This window comes from Aspergillus karnatakaensis, assembly GCF_047715665.1.
Source record: "Aspergillus karnatakaensis strain CBS 102800 unplaced genomic scaffold BJY04scaffold_33, whole genome shotgun sequence".
Taxonomy (NCBI): Eukaryota; Fungi; Ascomycota; class Eurotiomycetes; order Eurotiales; family Aspergillaceae; genus Aspergillus; species Aspergillus karnatakaensis.
This window is the reverse complement of record NW_027395745.1, coordinates 199,188-217,935: the sequence shown is the minus strand read 5'-3', so window position 1 is coordinate 217,935 and position 18,748 is coordinate 199,188. Positions and strand designations below refer to the sequence as shown.

The following is an 18,748-nucleotide window of genomic DNA, read 5'->3' as shown; positions in this document are numbered from 1 at the left end:
TGGTAGGGGAGAAAAAAAAGATCGGGCCAGCCGAGCAGACAGATAGCAAAAGAAATAAAAGAAAAAGCATTGCAAAAGTAATAGAAAACGAATGTATACAGACAAAAGAGAGAGAAGGGACCATCTCTAGTCATGCAGGGAATCCTTCAGAATATAATAGCGAACCGCATCATGACTTGTAAAGATGAGTAAAAGAGTGTCAGATAGTAGAGTAAAGAAAAGAAGAAAGAAAGAGAGGAACAAGAAGAAACACAATAAAAACACAGTGTTTCTCTACTGTGTCGGAACCTGGGGACTCTTTATCTATGGCGCCTAGGGAATTTGAGCATTTTCTCCAAAATTAACATCCTGCTTGCCCAAGCTCTCTCTGCACCTGCAACTACCCTTGAAATAAAGCCAAATGGTTGGCTGTGAGTATACATTGCACTGGCGCGCGTCAAGAAGTCGATCGGGAGGTACAACAAGGAGAGGCAACTCATTGGCGGGGAGAGCTTTGCGGCGCCAACTCTGAAACGCCACCCTTTGCAGAAATAGAACAATGGATGCGCGTCTTGGATATTATGGAGAATTAATTGAGGCTAAACAACCCAGCAATTATCATGAAGAATGTCACATGTTCCTTCAGACTGAGACAGTAAAGGGCGTGTCAACACCCTCGAACGCCTCAATCTGCCCATTTATCGCCTTAGCATCCCCATAATAATGAAACCTATAGGTTCCGCTCACTGGAGGGCGCGAGCTTCCAATACTGTAAAAGTCATTCTCTATCTCCCACTCGAGCGTGGCCTCACTATGCCCAAGGATGGTGCTCGTTCGCTTCCATCGGTAAACCAGATTGTAGTCGCTATCAGTCCGCACCGTTTCCCAGTTTCCAGTATCAGTTTGTCGTTCAACCGCTGCAAATGTCTTTTCCAACCGTAAATTGTTTCGTGGATTGGCACCGACAAATGTTGCCGTCACCACATCCCCCGGCGCGTACTGAGCATTCCCTGCGGATTTGATCACAGCGCCATATGTCCTGCCAAGCGGGCGGCCATCGTAGACAACTGAAGGTATGAAACTCAAAGACTTGTCAGTATTGATTGGTGGCTCAACTCCGTTCGGTGGCGGGTATTGCCCCTCTTCGTGAGCGGAGTCAGAGAGATAAGGCAGATTAGTGAGGGTTAGGTTGATGAAGGCTGCAAGTGTGTTTGGGCCATAAAGGGTCGAAGCTCCCTCGTAGCGCTGGACTGCGTACTCCTCTGCAGTAGTGACATAATGCGAATAGCTGTTCGCCGGAGAGCCTAGAACCACGAGAGGATCAGAAACTGAGAGTACCTCTTCGGCAGCATTCGCAATCGCTTCTTTCCACCGTCTACCAGCCATGGTAGTGACTTCACTTGTCGATACTATGAAAAACAGCTGCCCAACGCGGAGGAGTTGGACATCGATTATATTGGGGGACCACGCATACGGCAAGTCAATCTCTCCTACATCAAGCAGGACATCTTTCGGCTCCTGACATCGCTTTTGCTCCGGGGTGGGCGCGTGAAGGAAAGCTCTCACAATGTACCAGAGTGGGTTCTTTTCAGCAGGCGTGGTATCATTCTGTGTGAAATCGAAATACCCGGGCCAGTCTGTCGTCCCCGCAGCAAAGCTAAAGCCTAACCCTGCAGCGCATGTGCGTAAGGTAGTGCTTGAATCCCAGGGTGATTGGAAGGTAAATCCCTCCATATTGTGGAACAGGTGGAAAGAGCCGACCTGGGAGCTCCTCCGAATCTGAACTGCGTCTGAGTCTAGTTGACTGTGAAGTTCGCGTGCAGCGCTGTATTGGAGCCGTCCAATCTCAAATGCGGACTTTGCGCCTTGATCGTTCTCTTGGAAAAACGGCCCTCGCCCATGGCAGCTCTCAGCTTTCCCTCCACATGTACTGTCGGTATAGTTGCATTCTTCGCCGGAACCATCCTCACACCAAGCCCCGAGAGTATTGGGCGAAGTATCACCGACACTGGACTGAGAAAAGCCAGCAACAAAGCCATCCGTGAATTGCTCATCATCTTTCACACTTCTTTCGAAAAGCCAGGCAGCAATGCCTTTGTTATCACCGGTAACGAGCGTGTTATTACCGTAAAGGGATGTCCCATGCACGGGAAAGAAAGTCAAGACAGCTGACGTCTTGTTGTCGCTTTCTCGGTCAAACCTCAGAAGGTTCAATGTTTTGTCCACATTGGAAGAGTATCTAGATTTCTCTTCCTCGGGATTAGCGTCGTATGCATATGGGCTTCGGTTGATATTCGCGTTTTCGACGTCTATTGTGCCGAAGGTAATGCGTCCAGGTGCAAGGCTCTCGTGAGCTCTCTGGATCGACAGCAGTACGCCATCGACAATCGCATTATAGCTCTGCTTGCTGAAGCCCTTGTTCGGGATCTGAGGGAGAAGATAGTTGTACCAAGCACCTGGACCCGAATGACTGTGGGTTCCAGTAAGAGCAATGTTCCGGTCTGAGTACCTTGCATACTCTCCGCCCAGGTTGCCGAGTCCTTCTAAGACACCATGTCTTATGCCCGTGTCGCCAGTTAGAGTATCTAATATGATGTATATCCATGTTTCATCCAGGTTATTCGGGTTGCCAACGACGAAGGCTCGCGAGTAGATTCTTTGCCGGAGACCCGTTCCAATTTGATCGAGATCAGCATATCCACCAAAACCCACTTCTACCACAGGGCTGGCAGTCATTAGCAGCCGTAATCATTGCAGGCATAGATATATTTTACCCAGTGATATCTGCCTTGCCCGCTCCTAAAAGGAATATACTATCATCCGCCACGTAGTTTGAGGAGCGATCGTCCCATTTGGCCTGCACTTTAAATACCGGAGATTCGCTAGAGCCGTGGAGGACTGAGATCAATTGCAGTAATGCAACAGCTCCAACAAACGTACCAACAAGGGTAAAGTAGAGCCTGCTGTTTGCCATGATGTGCAAATTTCTGGCCGACTATGGCATTAGGACGAAGCTTCGTCAAGGACAGTCAGCACTATTTATCTCCTGGGAGATCTTGGTGAGGAGAATCTCCTGGGCCCAACACGACCGAGGAACAAAGTTAGCACGTTCCTGGACGCGGCGCCTCCGGATATTTCCAGACTTTGCTTCGAGTGAAGGAGGATGATGAAGAAGTTCTATTGGCAGTTATACTCCTGAAGGTAGCATCGATGTCTAGTAGACTGTCTGTGCCCTGGCATCTACCACACCCGCAAATTCGATATGATTGGATACAACGTCAAGCCCCGCGTCGTAAACAGCAGGATACGTCAGGGAAGGATGGTCATCTGCTGGTTCCTGAGCTCGTGCGGAGAAGCGATCAATGTAACTGCGATGAACCTGAGCATGTGCTGATCCGTAAAAGGTTCGTACCGGACAGGGCCTCAGCTTGCGAGGTGTGACTGCGTAGTGGTTAGTGCCAGAGCCAATGGGATTCGGAAGGGTGAGGGACAAGAAGTTGAGGGCCGCAGGGGGGGCACATGCGCGTACCCTGTGGAATGATGGCTCAGCTTGCACACAGAAGCTTCTTCAAGTTCGGAGATATGCTAACAGATGTAGAAGAGAAAGGAGAATCGCCCGGAGGTTGGGCAAGCAAGGGTCTCGACATCTTTATCTCTAGGTATCGAACTCCAGATCTCCTGCAGCCATCGTCATCATGCTCGAAAGGGCTAGTGTGCATTTCTCCCCGCAAAGGATGGATGGCTGTATCACGTGACCAACAAATCCCTTACCCAGAGTCTACCTAAGAGCTGGGGCTAGAAGCTCTTTAAGCATTATCTTTCAACTAGCTGAGCTCCAACAGTCACAATGCCTCTCATTAACGAATCACACGACTCTCTCCCATGTAAAGCCTCTCACCGAGCTCTCGCACCCCAACCGCATTCTAACGCGATACAGATATTGACGCCGCGCCGTCTGCTCAGGCCCGCGCCAGAGCAGAGAAATTAATCGCGACAGAACTTCCCTCAGATTACCAGACTTCAATCCACCCGTCAATCCCCGAATCCCCCGAATGCAAATTCTCACCTTTCATTCAACAAGAACTAGATCGCAAAGCAGCCGGTCAGCCATTAACCGGAGGAATCGACCTCTCACGCTACGAAGCCCCCGAACCGCCGACTCGGTCCGCCGACTCACCACCAAACCTCGATGAATGGCGCGAAACATTGCGAAAGGCCTACACAGCTAGTTCTCACCTGTCTTCAAGACATGAGAACCTTACCTTACTAGAAGAGAGCGGCAAGAATGCCTGGTTGATCGGAAATTCACAGCTCGAGGATACTCTGAGGGCGCTTGAGAAAGAATTGGCGGAGACGAAGGAGGCGGCGGAGAGTGTCAACAAACAGCGGAAGATTGCACAGGAGTCAAATCAGGGAGAACTCACGGGGTTGGAGGAGTCGTGGCGCCGTGGCGTGGGTGCTATTCTTGATGTGGAGCTTGCTGCTGAGGATATCAGGATGAAGATTCTAGAACAGAGACGCCAACATGCGCAGCAGCAGGCCCGATAGTGGCCATGTGTCGACAGACATTGTGTTCTGGAGAACAAATAGGTTGGCTCCCCACGGTATCTAATGAAGTACGGCTGCAAGTCTTTGTGTGCCTCTGACTGGCTCGAACTGCGTTAAGGATGATAATTGGAACCCTTTACCGGAATGATTACTCTAAACTCTTCTCCTCACCGAAGAGGGGAAACCCCAGCCTCTAAGACCGCCTTGGGCGCGAAAAGCACGGACAGCACTGAGATCCTGAATCTTCATCGCGACGCCGGTTTTTCTGCGCTCGCTATTGCAACTCGAGCTATGTGAACCCCTTATAGGCTTTCAGGGTACAGGTTAATGAGTGGCGTGGTATTCAGGGCACATCTGCCCACTCAGGATTCAAGTGTCTCGAAAGGACTGCTGACGACTGTTTTCCTGACCTTGCTCGACGGCTCTCATCAACCAGCCTTTACCGTGAAAGTCCTACAGTCCAGTTTATCAATTATTGCCGGTCGCTATACCTTCCTCAGGCAATCTATACAATGCTAGATTCCATTCTCAAGCTTATAATATGACTTAGAGTCCATTATGTGCCGTAGCAGTGAAGAGAACTATCTGGCCTCCCTCAGCCCTTTAAGACCACTGCGGTCTCCCAAGCCTAGCTGCATTAGAAGCATCGAGACACCCGGGCGCCCAACCTTGAGCAGACGTATGAAGACCGCTCTGCATCTACATACGTCCGCCTTTCTTACATCAAGTCCAGCTGTGCCCCTCGTTTCGATCGTAGCTAGCTTGTTGACAGCCATGCTGTTCAATTCGGATGCGGCTGGCAATGCCTAAGTATCCTGATGCCTTGATGATACTGCTGAAAGAACATGTTCTTGAAGAATTTATCATGACCGTCCTAGTATAAAATATGTTCGGCGCGAAACGAAGTTTATCTCTTCAGAATGGTTGACCCTTCCCCATGATGGCGGCCGCGCCCCTCTCGGCCGCAAGCTGATTCCAGTGAAATAGCTCCTTACACACCCCATCCAATGAAGTCAGTGGTGGATCATACCCCAGACCACCCTCCTCAGGAGATTTCCGCGCGCGCGAGTCGTCCACAATAAGATGCGGGTTCGAGATTGCAAACACAGCTGGTTGCAGCCTCGCAAAATCACCAGTGACTTTCGGAAGCCAGGGCAAATAAAAGTGGCGCAGGAGCACGTACCACTCGACGAAGTGGGAGATAATGAGCATGGAAATTGGCGGGACGTAAGGGAAGCGGATTGGCGTTGTAGCGAGCGTGGTTAGGGCTAGGTATATGTCGCCGAAGGAGATTGCGGGGTTGGGGTCTGTAATTATGAAGGCTTGACCGCCGATGTCGGGGCGTTTTCCAGGATTGCTTGTGTGTTCAACAAGCCGCTGCTCATAAAGGAGGTGGGCTATTGATACGTTTTCGGCGTTGACGAAGTTCTGGATAACGTTGAAGAGCCAGCTATTTGTTATTGTTAAGGAGGCGACGATCGCAAAGGCTGAGAGGAGTGAATGCTTACGTTGGAGCACCGCCTATTCTTAGGTATAGTCCAATTAAAGTTGCGCTTGTTGCGCTGCCAACGCCGTAGATTCCATTCGCAGGTCGGATACAACCCGTACGGAAGTTTGCCTTAGCGTCATCTGCAGCGCGCACGATGCTCTCCGCCTCTATCTTCGAGATTGCATATGTGCCGAAGAAATGGCCATGCTCCTTAGGCAGCTCAGTGGAGTCACTCAGTATTTGCACAAAGTGGCTCGGCGATCTAGCCCAAGGGGCGATCCAGAACGAAGGTCGGCGAAGGCACACAGAGCCTGAAGATGTAGAGACAAAACAGCTTGCTCCGGCCTTTTTAGCAGCGCTCAGCACGTTGACTGTCCCATCCACATTGACTCTAGAAGAAAGAGGCAGGAAAGTCCTGTGGCGGTCGGCTGGGCGTATCAAGGCCGCAGTATGGAACACAGTCAAAGGTAGGTTTGCAACAGAGCCAGCCCAATGTTGAGAGAACGCGTTCTCCACAGCTGCCTGGTCGACAATGTTTGTTTTGACGAAAGTCACACCTGCTTCGAGAAGTTCGTGCCGGGGTGACTGGAGGTCCAGGGCTCGAATAGCTGTCGGGTCCTCCCCACGGGCCATAAGATGTGAAATTATCCAGTTACCAACAAGACCTGAGATCTGGTAAGCTTGAGTTGTTCACGCTAATGAGGAGCATGTCCACGTGGAAGCGCCCAAGCTCTAGATCAAAACGCACCAGACCCTCCAACAACGATATACCGTCGATGCTGCGTCGGAGGTAAGCTTTCCGTAATATCGACCGGATTATAAGCAGCTTTTTTATATGCAGCCTTGACCTCATCAGTCGTCCAACGATGCGGGGATAATTTGCGTGCATCTTCTGGAACGCCGCTCATCGCGTAATTCACATGATAGATGTAGAGAATCCCGAAGACTGCGATACAGAGCAATATCGTAGGAATCATGGTGGGAATACTCCGTAAGCTGCCAGTGTTCATTTAGTCTCATATACTGTGGCAGAAAGTGTTATGCTTACAGTCTTTGTCGATTCCCTGGCCGCGCGCAACCCAGTCTCATTGACGGAAGTTCATCAGGAGAAAGGAACGAGCAGCCGTATAAAGGCGTGATGGGATCGAAGATCGTGCCATGATGAGTGATCGTCTAATTGGAAGCGGAGCCGAAGCCATGGAAATCATTTAGTCGCTTCGGTTAGAGAAGCGGGCGGCCGTTGAGCAACTTCGCTTAGGCTAGCCTCGCGCGTGTCACTGCTTGGGCACCGTCCGGCGTCTCTCAATGGCCGATAGCAGTTTTCACCAGAGGGATAGAAAGTGAGCCTTACCACAATCCCCGGATTGTGAGTTTCGAAATGCGGAGTCGAACTTCTGCTTGAAACGAGCACGTGATCTTGCTGTAAGTACTGTGCTTGATTGCTCCGAACAAATTGCTCTCAGGTTGCCCATGCCGTAGCTCGCAAACGTCCTTGGATAGGCATCATGTGCAGAACTACAAAGCTGCAATACCTGAATACTTGAATATTGGAGCTATTGGTAGCTTATGGATCATCTAAATGGATGCTGCAACAGATCTATAAAGATGCAAGGGCACCACGTGATTGGTTGGCTTGGCACCGGCCTTCTAGCCGATAGAATCTTAGAACAAACCGCATGCGTTCTGGCCTCTTGACTCACTCTTGATTCCTTAAGCTTGCGGGTTGAAGGTTCCTTCCAGGGTGGCCCTGGTGCAGGCCTCGTGTCGGTCGTGATTGTCGGTCAGTATTCAAATTTCCGGCATGGCTACCCAAGCAAAGCCTCGTTTCTTCGGCTGGACATCCCGTGAAGCAGCAGCAGCCAACATCATCAGACCTCTATCAAAGCGAGTGGATTTCTCGGCATTCTTATTGTTCGGGTAACCGGCACGGGCGACGGGGCGGTCGATTGGTTCGGTTTTTTGACTGGACGAACCCCTCTTGTACATCCTCATGGCTCATTTCAGGGGTTGTATACGAATATTTCCTGCGACGCTTCGTCCCGCTCTTGTTGAAGCCGGAATCTAGAACTCCAGGCAGGTTTTAATTGATTGTGAAAGCACAAAGCGCTCAACCAGTTTATTTGAGTATCCCGCATCGAGAATCTAGATAAGAAGCCCCTCGGAACCACATCGGAAATTCCCCGTGGAGTCGGCAACTCGGTTTGCCAGGGTGCCACCGTACCAGAATTATCAGAGTGGACCTTCAGAATCGTGTTGGCGCGGACGAAGACTCAGCTCACAGAAAGTCTGGATCCAGGTGGCCCATGGGCGATGATCCTTGATACATCGATTCTGCTTGAATGCTCATTGCTCAGAACTGCATTCGGCGTTCTGTCCGAATCAGAGGAGCAGGATGTGGACAGCATCGTGTTCGACTAAAACAATCAACCAGCAAATGGATGGCCCAGGCTTGTTTTTTCCAAGCCTCCTGTTTCAGCGGGGTTCCCAAGGCCTGGCTCGAAGATTAGTTGAGGCTATTCAGTGTGTGCTTGTTCAGATGACGAAGAGCAAGCAATACGAATGCCAAATTGAGTGCTTAGTTCCAGCGAGGATCAACACCCATCTTCCTGGGAGACTCGAACTGGAGTGATATACGCCTTATGACTGATACGCCTTGCCACATCCGGTGAAATTTCAGTCTCTCTCCAAGTCCCCGACGCCGCTAGTCCTGTCCTTTGCTCTGATGCCCCACCGGTCCAGGACGTAGTTCAACCATCACTAAAGATTTTCAAGCCACTAAGGGCATGATGCTCACTGCCTGGTAAATTATAATGCAAAACATCCCCAAGCAAAATGATTCCTCAATTTTTCTCATTGTTCTTGCCCGATGACAAGCTTTGGGCACCCGAAACTATTCGATCTTTGACTTAGTTCACCTTTTTAAGATTAAGCAATTCTCTGCGCGAATTTATACGACGAAGGGGCCATTCTCTCCTATCTTGTTGACTCAACACTGTCTGTTTTTTTAGTCTTACGCAACGCACAGTGTGGGCGTACAATCCAAATCTTGAGCATTCGTTTCTCATCCAGGACCCAGCCTTCTTTCTTTCCCTAGAGCATACACTTGGATATCTCATAGCTTGGGAACATCTAGCTCAGAGTTGTTAGCCAGTCAGTCATCCGGGGAACTGTACCGGTAGCTACCTCCCCATAAGCAGCGATGGCGGCGTCTCCAGATCAACCACCAGGCACATCGAAATGGGCTCAGCATACTGAGGGCTCCGCTGATATGGACGCCCACTCTCTCTCAGAATCAACAACCTCCTCGGATGACGAGTCACTTGACCGCATTGAAACCCTCAACCGACTCAGCACTATTCGATCACAGATGTCAGAGCCCTCTCTAATGAGAAATGTTACTTCTATCGCGACCAATGGCACTACAGACCCAAACTACGAGATTGACTTTGAGGACGGCGACGGACTCAACCCGAAGGACTGGTCTAGCAAGTACAAGGCAATGGCAATCGCCATGCTCTCCTATAATACCCTTGTTATGTAAGTAGTTGAGATACTTCTTGACACTATCAAAGACTAACATTAGACCTAAGTGTTTTACATTCAACGTCTTATACCTCTGCAATCTCTGTCATGGCCGAAGAGTTTGACTCTCCCAACACCATTGTCACTCTAGGACTCACCTTCTACCTGATTGGCCTGGCAATTGGATCCATGTTCTTTGCCCCGCTATCTGAGGTCTATGGTCGAAAGCCAGTATCCGTCACCTGCTTGGCTATCTTCACGCTGCTCATCATCCCATGTGCCTTGGCCAAATCCATCGAGGCATTGATCATTGTGAGATTCGTGGGAGCCTTCTTTGGCAGTGTCATGATCTCTACTGCACCAGGAATGGTTGCGGACTTGGTAACAGACGAGCAAAGAGCGCTTGCAATCTCTGTCTGGTCGATTGGACCCCTCAATGGCCCTGGTATATTATTATCACTGTACTTTTCATTATTCATACTAACTTAGAATCTAGTCCTCGGGCCTATCATTGGCGGGTTTGTCACGGAATATCTCGGCTGGAGGTGGATGAACTGGATTGCCCTAATTCTATCTGGCGTTGCCTTCGGTTTCGCCTGCATCATGAAGGAGACTTACGGGCCAGTTGTTCTACAAAAGAAGGCCGCTAGCATGCGCAAGGAGACAGACGACGAGCGCTGGTGGTGTCGATACGACTCGAAAGTTAGCCTCTGGGAGATGTTGAAGGTGAATCTGAGCCGACCTTTTGTTATGGCTGTTATGGAGCCGATCTGGTCAGTTAAGGCTGCGCCCTCGATAGATGATATGAGATTTGCTAACTATTTTCAGTATTTTCTGGAATCTTTACATCGCTATTGTGTATGGTATCCTATACCTATGCTTCACAGCTTACCCTATTGTCTTCCGTGATATTCGTGGCTGGTCTCTGGGTCTCTCCGGCTTGGCCTTCTGTGGCATAGGAGTCGGCTGTCTCATCATTATTGCCTGCGAGCCGGCCATTCGTCGAATGATCCAGGCGCATAAAATTGACCCCGAGACCGGGAAGGTATTCCCTGAGGCGATGGTTTCGATTGTCTGCATTTCTGCAGTTCTCATTCCGACTGGAGAGCTGTGGTTTGCATGGACATGTGCGCCAGCAACTATACCCTGGATCGTACCAATTCTGGCGGGAGTTTTGTTTGGCTGTGGAAATTCCGGTGTCTTCATCTACTCTTCAAACTACCTTACGGACAGCTACGGCGTGTACGCTGCCTCGGCCTTGGCTGGTAACTCCGTTATTCGCAGTGTGCTAGGCGGTGTCTTGCCTCTTGTGGGAACATATCTGTATGATGGACTTGGGCCGAATTGGGCTGGAACATTGCTTGGTTTGCTTGAGGTGGCTATCATCCCAATCCCGTTTGTCTTCTACAAGTATGGATATAAGATTCGGAGGAAGTCTGCTCTGATCAGCCGGATGCAAGAGGAAAAGAGAAGGCTGGAAAGGAAGAGGAAGCGCCTGGAGCAGCGGTTGGAAGCGGCTACTGCTGCGGAGGCGAAGGAGAAGATTGAAGTTTGATGCTATCAATTTGTTTTGATGGTGTGTTCCAAAGACGGCGAATGCAGATGGTGATGTGGAAGGTTCTCAAAAGTCATTTTTGCACATTTCGGAGTTCGATACCATGGGGATTTCGGCTTGTTATAGCTTTCGGGCACTGAAATAGTTATAGTACCTAATAGATATTAATATATATACAAGAAATATGGACCAGACTCCCCAAACTCCGAAGAGATACGTGTAATTGGGGTGGGTTTATCCGACAGAGCGCCTCATCCTCTCCACCTCCTGGGAATTGCATAGGATCCGCTCGTACTCGCTCAGATCAACACCTCCAGCTGGAAAGATTACCACAGCGTCGACCTGCACTGCGTCTGGCGCAGACAGAGCCTTGTGAGCCCAGGCAGCAGCGGAAACCCTTCGCACGTAGCCGACGACATTGATCCAGGCACCGACGCACAGCTCCTCCCATGTCACCGACTCAAGGACAGCATTGATATCAACAACAATGGACCAAGGCTCCTGCCTTGACTTTTTCACGCGAGGGTAGTTATGCTCAAGAATTAAGGTGCCTGTGAGGATATCATATTTTGTGATACTATTGATTTTGTCGGAGAATCAGGCAGCCATTTGGAGTAGATATGGTAGTGTTCTACGCACCAGCCCATAAAACGAACTTTGGAGTCAATGGGGAGGGAGGGAACATCGGAAAGAAAGACCCTTGAGGACGGGAGAGGGCCGTTCATTCTGTAAAGCGTGCATAGTAGCCCTGGTGATTGACAGTTGGACAGTTCAACCAACTAAGTTAAGTGCAGGTGATGGCGGAAGAGGTACCGGTAATCTCGTGAGCACGTGATGCAGACCCTCCGATAGGCCTGGTGGCGTATGTCATAAGGAAGCACGGAGGGGAAAACAGGCCTCCAGCTCTTCCATCTCCACCTCCAACCACTGCCGCTCGATTCTTCTGCTCTTTGCTCTATTCTTACCTTTGGTCCTCGTCTACCTTAGGTTTCACCTCCTTTCCTGCCTACCACCCACCGCTTCGCTCCCGCTTCGGCCTCTCGGTCTCCCGGTCTCCTCCCTCGCTATCTCTGCCTCGTCCCCACCATCTTCCACCCGCTTCTAAACAGTCTTCGGGCGCCGCGAGATAAAGCAGCACTACGTCGTCTAGCGTATCTCCTTGCTCTTTCTGTCCCTTTTTTCCGGTGACCTTGCTACGCGCGACCAGACCGGGCAGCACTCGACTACTAGGCAGTCACTGTCGCCCTACTCCTCCGCCTCCGACACACCACATACTCAGATCTCTCAAAACCGAGCATACATATAGCCATGTGGGGCTGGTTCGGGGGCGCCGCCGCTCAGAAGCGCAAGGATGCGCCGAAGAACGCCATCCTGTTGCTCCGAGAGCAGCTCGATATGCTACAGAAGCGCGAGAAACATCTGGAGAACCAAATGAACGAGCAGGAAGCCATCGCGAAGAAGAATGTGACAACAAATAAGAATGGTATGTACATGCGGTTCAATACCTAGTCTACGAGCCTACCCAGCTACGGTTTCTATGCTGACTTCCGCAGCCGCCAAGGCCGCCCTCCGACGAAAAAAGGTCCACGAGAAAAACCTCGAGCAGACGCAGAGTCAGGTCGCACAATTGGAGCAGCAGATATACGCCATTGAAGCGGCGAACATTAATCATGAGACACTCACCGCTATGAAGGCGGCTGGCGCGGCCATGGAGAAGATTCACGGCAATATGACCATCGACAAGGTCGACGAGACAATGTATGTCCTTTGCTTGTTAGCGGCACAAGGACAGGAGTTAACAGACACAGGGACAAACTCCGAGAACAGCAACAACTCAGCGACGAGATCGCGACGGCAATTTCAAACAACCCGCTGGGCGAACAACCGGACGAGGACGAATTGGAGGAAGAACTCGAGGGTTTGGAGCAGGAAGCTATGGACGAGCGCATGCTCCACACAGGCACAGTGCCAGTTGCAGATCAACTCAACCGGCTGCCTGCGCCCGTGAACGCAGAGCGTAAGTTCTCTCCCGGTCAACTACACGCAAGCGTGTCATAATGACCAACATGCTCATCTCTATCGCAGCTGCCAAATCCAAACAAGCAGAAGAATCGGACGAGGAAGCCGAGTTGGAGAAACTCCGCGCAGAGATGGCCATGTGATGATCATGATCGTATCAACTCTCTAATAAATCTTCGACTTTTCACGCGCATGATGAAACGTGGAACGAGACCACACTCGCGTACGTATACTTGCTACAATATTAGCCAAGCAGTGTTCTTTTCTCGAAGCCTTTTCTCATCGTGTAATCATGATACCACACCACCATCAATACCGCTACCGCTACGCTATAATCTCCCCGAATGAGCTCCATTTCACACACACTCACTCGGCATATTGGACTTGACTGGTCTGGATATTGACAAGGCTGTCCAGCACCATATCAAGGACTCTAGATGCTACTTCGATGACTACCATCACCTGACTTGGTACAGCAGTAGTGCCCATCCGCGCCTCCCCTCTATCATCTCAAGTTTTCCGGATTTCACTGCCTACCTTTTAAACGGTCTAAACGGGTGTTCTATACTGATTTCAGCCCATTCTGTTACTGCATGTTAATACAGCGCTCGCTTGCTTTTCGCTTGTTTACTGGTCTTTTAGTATGATAAATTCCATGTCCAGTACATTATCTCCATTTTAATATGTTTGTTGGAAAATCATCGTGCTAAGTATACGTAAACTTTGACAAAAATCAAGTGATAGCCGGTTGCACGACTGTCATCGGTCTCGAAAGAATAAGTAGTAAGATATGGTAGACGAGCGGTTGGGCTAAATTATGAAGCTCATACCAACGTCATGAACTAGACCCAGGCCAGAGAAAAATCGAATAGATTATAATTGATAAATGAGAATAAGAAAGACTCCGATTTCCCACCAGCACCCGTACCGACGACCAAACATATAAAATAAGCAGACCCTAGTCATGAAGAAAATCTCGTAGGTTCAAAAGGGAAAAATCACGGAAACCATGCATAACTCTTAAGAGGAACAGTCCTCGCGCCATTATCCACCTCACTGCACCATCTTGATTTCCACTCCCACTCGTGTGAAGCGGCTTCGATGAGAGCCTCTTTACACTCGGCGGGTAACTCTTCGAGTATTTCAGGGCTCACGAATTCTGGATGCTTGGGGTTGGCGACGCTGATGAGGCCGTTCGCGCCAAGATCATGGACGTCGCCGTCGGGGCCGGGGATACCCATGTTGGAGTAGGGTGCGCTCTCGGTTTGGACGTCGAGGATGGCAAAGCGGCGGGATAAGGCGGCTGGGATGGCGGAGAAGATAGTGGGGTTCTCTTCGTCTGATTTGGTTTCGTCGATTTCTGTCGCTAATTGAGCGTTTTCTTCAATCGTGCCGTTTGATAAGGTAAGTGTAGACATCTCTTTCGTGAGTTTGTTTGCGCTTCGTGGGTCAGGAGGCGGTAGTCGCTCCCAGCGGGCGTGGGAGGGTTGCATTATCTTAGGATATTGTATGAGGTTTGTGTGGATATCGTAGACACCTCCGAGGTTTTGCTGGCGTGTATGTGACAGTACAGCGTTGAAGTTACTGATCAGATGTTAGCCGTGCTCTTTGAAAAGGGTAGATTTATTTACGCAGCTTCTCGGGCGTGTTCTAGCATCCAGTTGTCTCCAGTGACTGTGACCTTGCGCTTCTTGGAATCCACCACCTTACCCGTGCCGGGTATAGGAACAGCAGGCGTAGCAGTGTGATAGACACTACTAGCTCCGTGCCATGCTACATATTGGTTCCTGTTATATGGCTCCCCTGGTGGGGGTAGCTTATCCTCGGGAACGGCAACTTCACCTTCAACATCGCCACGCTCGCGGGCGGCTTGGGCGTGATAGTCGTCAAGAACCTTCTTACCGCCAACGATAATCTTGGCCCCGAACTCTCGGAACACCGACCGAGCAGTGACCACACCAATAGCACGACCTTTGTAGGAATGAGGAATTATATCTCTTTCGATCAGATCGCGCTTCGCATCGTCGTCGATGATGATTTTGTAGAGCATTTTATGCTTTTGGAAGAACAGATACGAGTCTCTGAACCCGATACATCTTGCTGGTTCCGTGGACAACATGTAATGCCGCTCACCGCGATTGAGTATGGTAAACGTTCGAACCCTATATTCGCGATCGCCTTTGAGAATACCATTTTTATCAACCTTTGTTTCACCCTCAGGGTCGTCCGGTAGCGCCACCTCATCATCAATAACATCCATCATATTTCCTTCCTTGTCGATTGGTACCTGCGTGATATGAGACGGTCCTCGGCCGCGACCCCACCGCCCTCCACTCGCAGCAGGCCGACCACGTCGCCTCTTAACAGGTGTGCTCACATGGATTTGCGGTGCTGAGCCGTCCCCCGGCGCATCCCACTCGGGTGGGCGGTTCTTGGGCGGTCGACCAATGCGCCGTTTCCGCGGAATTGCTGATGGTCGGCCGGCTCCTATATGAGTTGGAGTATCTGGTCGTGAGGGTGGGTTTGAATCCTGTGCGGGGGTTGCAGCGTCTTCCTCTGGAGCTGTCTGAGGCTGCGCTGGTGTATCGACATCCTCCTGCTTTGGGGAAGACTCCACGTCTTCTTCGCCATTGTCGCCATCTCCCTCCTCTTCCTCTTCGTCTATATCGTCTGGGATAACGGGTGGAGACGATTCCCGCGACGGGGGAGCTTCTATCATTTCTTCATCCGAACCATCATTGAGCGGAGGGGGGATATTTTCTATACCAGAGTTAATAAGCGCGTCCACTACTGTTCGTATCGAAAGCAGGACGAACGGGAAAGTCGGGGGCATAAAGAAGGAATTGGGAATGGGCCTACTCACTCATTGATTGCGCAGCAGCCTGTGCGGCCGCTCGCAGCTTCCTGGGCATTGTGACGATCTGGGGTTGAGCTCCAAGTGAACTTTGAGGATCAGAATAATAACACCGCCGACAAGCCAGTAAGAAACAGTCTATGCCCTTGCGCTGTTCCTTCGGCGCCGGAGCTCGGAGCGGACAATAGTTGCTCCCATTACTCTCACGTGATGAGATCCACGTGCCTATCCACAGATAGCCCTAAGCCCTACTATTGAAGCTGTCCGTTAGTGGTATTCCGTACCTAGGTAGGTACTCCGTGCCATTTTCTATGATGTCATTCCTTCCGATCGTCAATCTCATTGACATGAGCAACGGAATCGGACGAGATGGCTGGTATACTTCGGGAGGGAACGGCTTACCCAGATTCCTACATAACTTACTATGTCAAATAGGGCAGTTCCTCGAGCAGGTGCGGACACTTCCCGAGTTGTTTAAGATATCTAACTGCTACCGAGCGCGCATCTGGGCAGGCACTTACCTACTACCTACCTACAGGACCGGTGACGTATTAGCATCCCTAGGTACCCTAAGACGCCCTTCACATGTCAAGCTTCGAAGATGAACCCCTCCTCCTGGTCTGTTCTTGAAGGGATGAGCTCTACTCAGCATCATTGTTATGCAAGTGGTCATAGTAACGTGCCGTCTTCTGCTTCAAATTTGGAATTCTCGCCGACATTCCCTGGAACTTTCTATCTAGAGTTCTACCTACTCGCGCGGCGGGAACAGCAACAGGCTGGCCGCAGCATGCCACATGTCGGGCGAACATGATGTTCTTCTCACCGCGATTCAGCCTGCAGATGACGTATCTGATGTAGATGTACAGATAGCTTCAAGTGCACGGTCCTCAGTGCAATCACCAGCAATCGTGATTGAAGGATCAATCTTCCGTTCTTGTAGGGATAAGCCGTAACCTTGATTATCATAAACAATGGTTCCTAAGCAAGCCCCATGATGCAAGTGCATACCCATCCCCTGTTATTTTGAACGAATAATGATCACTGACTAGTAACTGGTGCAACCAAGCCATAGAGTGTCAGAGACTTGGCCGATAACTAACGGGCCAAGACAGTCCGGATCTATACGTTGTGACACCAATGCAGGAAGTCTGCGCGGGGGTAAAATACGCCAAAGGGGAGGAGGGCTGGAGGAGCAGGGAAGAAGAGAATGTTGACTCGGGCATATGCAGGTCCAATACTTATAGAGGCTTCCAGGTCAAGGGAGGTACTTCATGCCTCGAAAGGGCGGTAAGGCTGGTCTGCACATCATTATTCTAGGATAATCCCGAGTTGGGTTTTGTCTTGGACAGGTTTGTAGGAGTTCCAGCCATTCAGCATCGGCCGGGAAGTTGGTAGTAGTGTTCGAGGCTCAGTTGCCCTGTGTCAACAGCGCAGAGGGCGGGCGTCTCTGAACAGAAATAGCCGCGTCGAGTTGGACAAGGCACTCCGACCAGATTGCATTGAAATTTAGGCAGGAAAGTCAGTAAGACAACTCTGTTCATGAGGCCGATAGGAGGAATGTATGGCCGGCGTCCTGCGATGGCAACATCGTCGCGGTGGACCATACCCCGCCTTTCTTTACAGACAAGAAGAGGAGGTGGCGGAAAAGCAACAGAGTGCTCCGAAGGCTATGCATCTATCGGCGATTAGCGTGAGGAGCAAGATGCCAGATAAGACAAAGTCAAGCGTATATCATCTTGACCAATATTTGAGGCACAGGGTCGGATCCGGCGTCGCCGATGAGAGGTACCTGGAGGCTTGAAATGGGAATTCCACGGGTACGGAGTACCTTGACACAGAGCTGTCAATAAACGCATTATTATTGTGTTGTTTGTTCTTCAGCAAAGAAGCCCGAATATTAAGGTAAAATAGGCTTGATGGTCCGTCCAGACAGGGTTAAGACTGATCGGAGATCACGAATCACTGGTTCGTCACATTCTTGCAGCACTCGCCGCCGCAGCTCGCTTCTGATGGCCGTCACGGTCATCACCGGACTGCCCTCTTGTCTTGGTTGTGACTCTTCTGATATACTCTCCGGAGCAAAGGACGTCTTCTGACCTATGAAGGCGAGATAATGATTTCTCCGGCTGTCTCTCCTCGAGACACTACTCGCAGCTCGCAGTGCGCAGTGCTCGTGGAGTCAGGGTCGACCTCATTGTATCCATGGATGGCTCCATCTTCATTTGCCAGCAGCCACTGGCTGTGACTCCTTCTCCACTGTCAGGTTGTCGTCCGTGGATCCCTTCAAACGTGCCGAATCTCCAATCGCCTTGGAAGCTGGAAGGTGCGCTGGGCTGAAGCAGAGGACGGACGCACTAAACACAGCAGTAGGAGGCCGGTCAAAGAGGCAGACAAAGGGCTGAGAGACCATACATACATTCTATTTATTTATACCTCCGCCATTGTTATTCGGCCCCGACTGTGCGAGCTCAGTCGGGATACTCGAAGCAGCAGATTTTATTTAAAATCCCAAGTGAGGCATGCAGCAGCAGCAGCGGCGGCGGTATCAGCGGCTTGAGTCCTGTGTCTACGACAAACCTGAGGTCAGCTTTGGGTCTTAAACGCCACTCCGTCCTCGAAGTTGAATCCATTCTTATTCTTCCACGGGGCTGGATTCTTTGTGATTCTCCTGTGTTCCTGTTTCTCTGTTTGCCGCCTCCTCTTGCATCCACTGTTTCTACCTGGCCGGTTTCTGGTTTTCTGGATTTCGGGACTTGTTCTTTTTTGCAAGCTACTTCTTACC

The 18,748-nt window shown here is 50.5% G+C and overlaps 7 protein-coding genes across 7 annotated transcripts; 3 read left to right on the top strand and 4 right to left on the bottom strand.

The window, feature by feature from the left end:
• Positions 1–551: 551 nt before the first annotated feature.
• BJY04DRAFT_85931 (neutral/alkaline ceramidase) lies at positions 552–3,200 on the bottom strand. Its single transcript, XM_073721201.1, has 2 exons — positions 2,754–3,200; positions 552–2,704 (listed from the first exon to the last, which is right to left on the bottom strand). Exons 1-2 carry the CDS (start codon positions 2,951–2,953, stop codon positions 622–624), a joined length of 2,283 nt encoding a protein of 760 aa, XP_073569881.1. The 5' UTR covers positions 2,954–3,200; the 3' UTR covers positions 552–621.
• A 567-nt stretch (positions 3,201–3,767) lies between these two features.
• BJY04DRAFT_85729 (pre-mRNA-splicing factor SPF27 family protein) lies at positions 3,768–4,985 on the top strand. Its single transcript, XM_073721197.1, has 2 exons — positions 3,768–3,863; positions 3,917–4,985. The coding sequence occupies exons 1-2, from the start codon at positions 3,827–3,829 to the stop codon at positions 4,525–4,527; spliced, it is 648 nt and encodes a 215-aa protein (XP_073569880.1). The 5' UTR covers positions 3,768–3,826; the 3' UTR covers positions 4,528–4,985.
• A 404-nt stretch (positions 4,986–5,389) lies between these two features.
• Positions 5,390–7,454, bottom strand: BJY04DRAFT_85780 (putative 3-beta hydroxysteroid dehydrogenase/isomerase family protein). Its single transcript, XM_073721199.1, has 4 exons — positions 7,065–7,454; positions 6,765–7,012; positions 6,036–6,681; positions 5,390–5,977 (listed from the first exon to the last, which is right to left on the bottom strand). The coding sequence occupies exons 1-4, from the start codon at positions 7,103–7,105 to the stop codon at positions 5,443–5,445; spliced, it is 1,470 nt and encodes a 489-aa protein (XP_073569879.1). The 5' UTR covers positions 7,106–7,454; the 3' UTR covers positions 5,390–5,442.
• Positions 7,455–9,284: 1,830 nt separating this feature from the next.
• Positions 9,285–11,093, top strand: BJY04DRAFT_208333 (MFS transporter; the record flags this gene model as incomplete). Its single annotated transcript, XM_073713976.1, has 4 exons — positions 9,285–9,553; positions 9,607–9,983; positions 10,035–10,311; positions 10,367–11,093. 4 exons carry the CDS (start codon positions 9,285–9,287, stop codon positions 11,091–11,093), a joined length of 1,650 nt encoding a protein of 549 aa, XP_073569878.1.
• Positions 11,094–11,251: 158 nt separating this feature from the next.
• Positions 11,252–11,871, bottom strand: BJY04DRAFT_192341 (nuclear telomere cap complex subunit Ten1). The gene is made up of 2 exons (XM_073711764.1): positions 11,733–11,871; positions 11,252–11,670 (listed from the first exon to the last, which is right to left on the bottom strand). Exons 1-2 carry the CDS (start codon positions 11,816–11,818, stop codon positions 11,328–11,330), a joined length of 429 nt encoding a protein of 142 aa, XP_073569877.1. The 5' UTR covers positions 11,819–11,871; the 3' UTR covers positions 11,252–11,327.
• A 134-nt stretch (positions 11,872–12,005) lies between these two features.
• Positions 12,006–13,867, top strand: BJY04DRAFT_192339 (ESCRT-III subunit protein SNF7). The gene is made up of 4 exons (XM_073711763.1): positions 12,006–12,576; positions 12,647–12,851; positions 12,902–13,110; positions 13,179–13,867. Exons 1-4 carry the CDS (start codon positions 12,402–12,404, stop codon positions 13,253–13,255), a joined length of 666 nt encoding a protein of 221 aa, XP_073569876.1. The 5' UTR covers positions 12,006–12,401; the 3' UTR covers positions 13,256–13,867.
• Positions 13,868–14,110: 243 nt separating this feature from the next.
• Positions 14,111–16,024, bottom strand: BJY04DRAFT_208331 (chromatin remodelling complex Rsc7/Swp82 subunit-domain-containing protein; the record flags this gene model as incomplete). Its single annotated transcript, XM_073713975.1, has 3 exons — positions 14,111–14,696; positions 14,744–15,872; positions 15,976–16,024. 3 exons carry the CDS (start codon positions 16,022–16,024, stop codon positions 14,111–14,113), a joined length of 1,764 nt encoding a protein of 587 aa, XP_073569875.1.
• Positions 16,025–18,748: the final 2,724 nt, after the last annotated feature.